Source organism: Lathyrus oleraceus, chromosome 2, assembly GCF_024323335.1.
Source record: "Lathyrus oleraceus cultivar Zhongwan6 chromosome 2, CAAS_Psat_ZW6_1.0, whole genome shotgun sequence".
Classification (NCBI taxonomy): Eukaryota; Viridiplantae; Streptophyta; class Magnoliopsida; order Fabales; family Fabaceae; genus Lathyrus; species Lathyrus oleraceus.
In genome coordinates this window covers 220,136,328-220,140,767 of record NC_066580.1, presented here as the reverse complement: position 1 = coordinate 220,140,767, position 4,440 = coordinate 220,136,328, and the positions used below count along the sequence as shown (strand labels likewise).

The 4,440-nt window shown below is 43.8% G+C and overlaps 1 protein-coding gene across 1 annotated transcript; it reads left to right on the top strand.

Moving 5' to 3' along the window:
* The first annotated feature begins 2,319 nt into the window (after positions 1-2,319).
* Positions 2,320-4,062, top strand: LOC127122655 (uncharacterized). The gene has a single exon (XM_051052956.1). It carries the CDS (start codon positions 2,320-2,322, stop codon positions 4,060-4,062), a length of 1,743 nt encoding a protein of 580 aa, XP_050908913.1.
* Positions 4,063-4,440: the final 378 nt, after the last annotated feature.

Below are 4,440 nucleotides of genomic sequence, written 5' to 3'. Positions count from 1 at the left end.
TTTTCTCCTGATTCCATCCTGTTACTCTAACCTGTTTGTTGAGTTTTTATAAGGGCTCACATGACTTTAGAAGAGATGGCTTGCTTGGTATTCCACTTTATTTGTGGGATACCACCTGGAGGTTCATTCCGATTACCTGTACTGACTCGCTTTCTTTGATGGTGCTAGCTTGAAGGATCTCCGGGTTTCTTGTGTCGTTAGTTGCTATTACTTCAGATCTTTATCCGTACGGTAGACCTCTTGATCCCTTTATTTTTTTCCCGCATTTTTACCGCTTTCTTAGCTGGAAGACCTCCAAGAAGAGGCACCAGTGCTAAAGACCTCCATGAAGAGGCAATTGACGGATAAAAGGGATTAGTAGTCAATCCCCCGTTATTCAGTGCGTCGTTCTTTAAGATCACACTACGTGTCGATGCTTCAGAACAAAAGCTCAAGATCTTTTGTCTGGTCGGTAAGTGGAGAGGGTTCCATCTTTCTGAACCCCCACACCTTGTCATGAGCTCACCCTATCCAGGGTTAAGAGCTATGAGGTCTTATTCTCATCACCCTTTTGATCTACTCACCCTGACGTTCAGTGTCAGTGGTTAAGAGTCCATTCGATTACCCTCCCATGGCTTGTTTGTCGAGGTTGATATGACCCCTCTTGACTAAAGCCCTACCCATGTATGTTTGAGCCTCTTTGTTGGCGTGTTTACTTTATGCATGTTTCTTTTGTATGGTGTGATCGTCTCCCCATAGGATTGCTAGGCTTCGTATAGTCTCCCGTTTGCATGTCAATTAAGGTAGCGCGGTTCCTTCGTCTAGGACTTCCTTTTTGCATGAGCATTCCTACAAACACAAACAAACTCATCGATTTTTCTTCTCCTAAGAACACGTTTACTCCTTCTACTACAGGCGAGTAAGTCTCCAAAGGTCGAGCATCCGGTAGATTGCGTAGTAACGTCGTTCGCCCACAACCCTTAACCCGTAGTTAGCCGAACTACGTTTTGCTCTGATTCCCATTCCAGATGAGATACGTAGGCATAAGACGCGACGTCTTGCCGAGCACACATCCCCCTAACCCATAGGTAGCCGAGCTACGAAGACTCTGATTCTCATATTCAGATGAGATACGTATGCAGTGGATGCGACATCCGTGCGAGTCATTTTCTTTTGACCCTTCTTTTAGTAAATAGTACATTAGATAAACCCACACCCTTTAGACAAGAACAACAAGAGTGGATCCCGTAGAGTACTATGGATGCGTAGGGGTGCTAATACCTTCCCTTCGCATAATCGACTCCCGAACCCAAGATTTGGTTGCGAGACCTTGTCTTTTCCTTTCCTTTTCCCAGGTTTACTTCGAGCGTTTCCTTTCCCTCCTTTAGGATAAATAATCCACGGTGGCGACTCTCCTGTCTTTTCCTTCTTCTCCGGTTGTTTTTTTTTCGCACTCCTATTTGTTTTAGGCTGCGACAGCTGGCGACTCTGCTGGGGACCCGGTTTCCCTAAGCGAGTCCCTCCTAACTTTTGTAGGTTTCTTGTTTGTTGGGTGTTTATTCTTTTGTACAGTTATTTATTTTTCAGCACTTGTTTACATATCATTGATGTGTCTGTTGGCTCTGTTGGGTTGTTTGTTTATGGGAGTGGGATGTTCTGTGTGAGATAGGCCCAATACACAGGCCTGAGTGCACTTAGGATTAGCGTGGTTTCACATACCCTCACGTTCCGTCTTGGTCCGATGTTGGAATATGAAAACACAATTCAGATGTGGATCTTTCTAGAGAACTCTGTGTTGTGGATCTCTTACAGTGCTAGAGCTATATGGGAGAACCGTTAAGTCTGGATGACCTTTAGGATGACCTTTACCTTACTTTCATGGGAACTTGGCTGAGACACTCCTCTTATAGTGGTAATGCCAAACCGGAAACGGTGGACGTTATTACTATTCGGCCTGAGAGTCCGTGATATCAATGTATCTACCCTTTAGCCTCCGCATGTGAGCTGGGTGGGTTGTTTACAGGTGTGCAGGAACCCTTGACCTCATCATACCCTGATATCTGATACCTGGTACCTGATCATCATGGTTCTTTTTCCTGGATCCGAACTTCTGGCACTGGTTTTATTTATGGATCTGAACCTTTAAACCTGCATACCCAGACAGCCGACCTTTGAGGACTTCTTCACAGAGAACAGCTCGTGGTTCAGTATGTGGCCGGAGCCGGTAACATGTCCTTTACATTGCATAACATCATCTGCATATTTGCATCCAACATATCATGCTTATTCATTTGCAGGGTCTTCCCTTTCTCGGTTTGGTTTGGCTGATCTGTGCTTATTATGGAGGCTCCCAAGAAGAGTAATGTGACCTACCATTTCTTTGATACCAAGAACGACCCATTGCGTCAGATAAAACCTTTGATTACTCCTGACCATGTGGGTTTATTCCGGGATACTTATGGCAACATCTTGCCTATGGTTGAAGACTTGGATGCTTCTCAGAGGAGTTTGATACATACTTGCTTGCAGTTCTATGATCCTCAGTTGCGTTGCTTCACTTTTCAGGATTTCCAGTTGGCTCCTTTATTGGAAGAGTATGTTATGATCTTGGGTGTTCCTCTACAATATTGCGTCCCTTTCAACTCCGATATATGTCCTCCAGAGCATAAGGATATTGCTAAGGCTCTTCATCTGGAAGTGTTTGTTGTGAAGGAAAATCTGTCTTCTAAGGGAGGTCTATCTGGTTTCCATCTGGATTTTTTGGTAGACAAAGCCGAAGAGTGTGCTGCCCAAGGCAATTGGGAGGCTATGTGTGCTCTGTTAGCGTTAAATGTTTATGGTATTATGCTATTCGCCGATGAACCGAAGTTCGTGAGTATGAGTGCTATTCATATCTTTCTGCTAAAGAACCCGGTTCCCACCCTTCTTGGTGATTTCTATTTTTCGGTGCACAATAAGAATGAGAAGAGACGAGGGAGATTGGTCAGATGTTGTGCTCCTTTGTTCCATAAGTGGCTCGTGGGGCACTTGCCAAATGACAATGCTTTTCTGAATCCACATCAAGCCAGGAATTGGGCTAAAAGGTTGGTTGTCTTGACTGCTAAAGACATCAGATGGTGTAATCAAAATACCAAAGGTGACGATTGTGTGGTTAGCTGTGGGAAATACCCTAATGTACCATTGTTGGGTATGAAGGGTTGTATCAACTACAACCCGATTCTTCTGAGAAGACAATTAGGGTATGCCTTGACTCACGCTCCTAAGGATCAAGATCTGGTGGAATCTTTCTACTTCCCAGTGCAAGATAATCCAGAATTGGTTAAGCAAGTTGCTGGAGCTTGGAGGAATATTCATACTAAAGGTGCTACTGTCTATGGAAAATGTAACAACATCTCTTCTTCCCAGTATGATAGTTGGTTGCGAGAAAGAGCTCGGATTACTCTTCTACATTTCTCTATGGGAGAACCATCTGATCCGATTATTGCTGAGTCTGTCAGCATGGTTGAGTACAATAGTTTGAAGGAAGAAAAGGGAAAATCCGATAAGTTGAATGCGAAGCTGAGTGAAGGCCTCAGGAAAACTTTGTGCGCTAAGAAAGAAGCTGAGAGAGAAGTTCAAAGATTGAATGAGCTTCAAAAACAAAGCAATGAGAGGATTGCTGAAGATGTTGATTATATCCGTAAAGTATGTTCAGGTGAGGTTATACTGATGAAAGCTTGCAAGGCTGCTAAGGAGCAGTTAGGAAGAGCTGAATATTGGCTTATTGAGAGCCAGCAAAGGTGGGAAGAATTGTCTGATCGCCGGAGACAGGTTGAGATAGAAATCAGAGCAGAAATTGAGCGGTTGAAGAGTAGGGAGAACGAGAAGCATGAAGCACTTCGATTGGCTGAACAAGATATCGTCGAACTAAAGATTCGAGCAGGGGCCAAGAGAACAAAAGAACAAGACAAGTACAGGAAATTGGAAGAAGCGGTCAAAACGAGGAATTTGTTGATTCAAGGCCTTACAAAGCACCCTAATGACCCGGTTCTAGAGGCACTTCTTAAGGAAGTTCGAGAAGACTCGTTTAGGCTAGATGTTTGATTCCTTTTGTTTTTGTAGAGTTCACCATCAGGCTTGTTGATGGGTTCTCATTTCTTTGTTCATCGCTCTCAGAACAACTTGTATTTTGACTATGACACCTTTCGGACGTTTCATTCTCTCTGATTATTTCATCTGTGACCAAAGCTTCTTATCACCTCTCCTCGATATTGTTATTTGCACGTTCGATTGCAGTTGTACACGTTGTTCTGGAAGGTCAAACCTTAAAATTGAATAAGCAGCGCATCGCATACCATGCATATTAACCCTTGTTTGTTTTTCAGGTGTCACCGCAGTGTCTAATATCCGTTCCCTGTTTCAGGCATTATTGGTTCTAAGCGAGTCCACAGGTACCCGACAAAGGAAAATCGTCCGCAACTA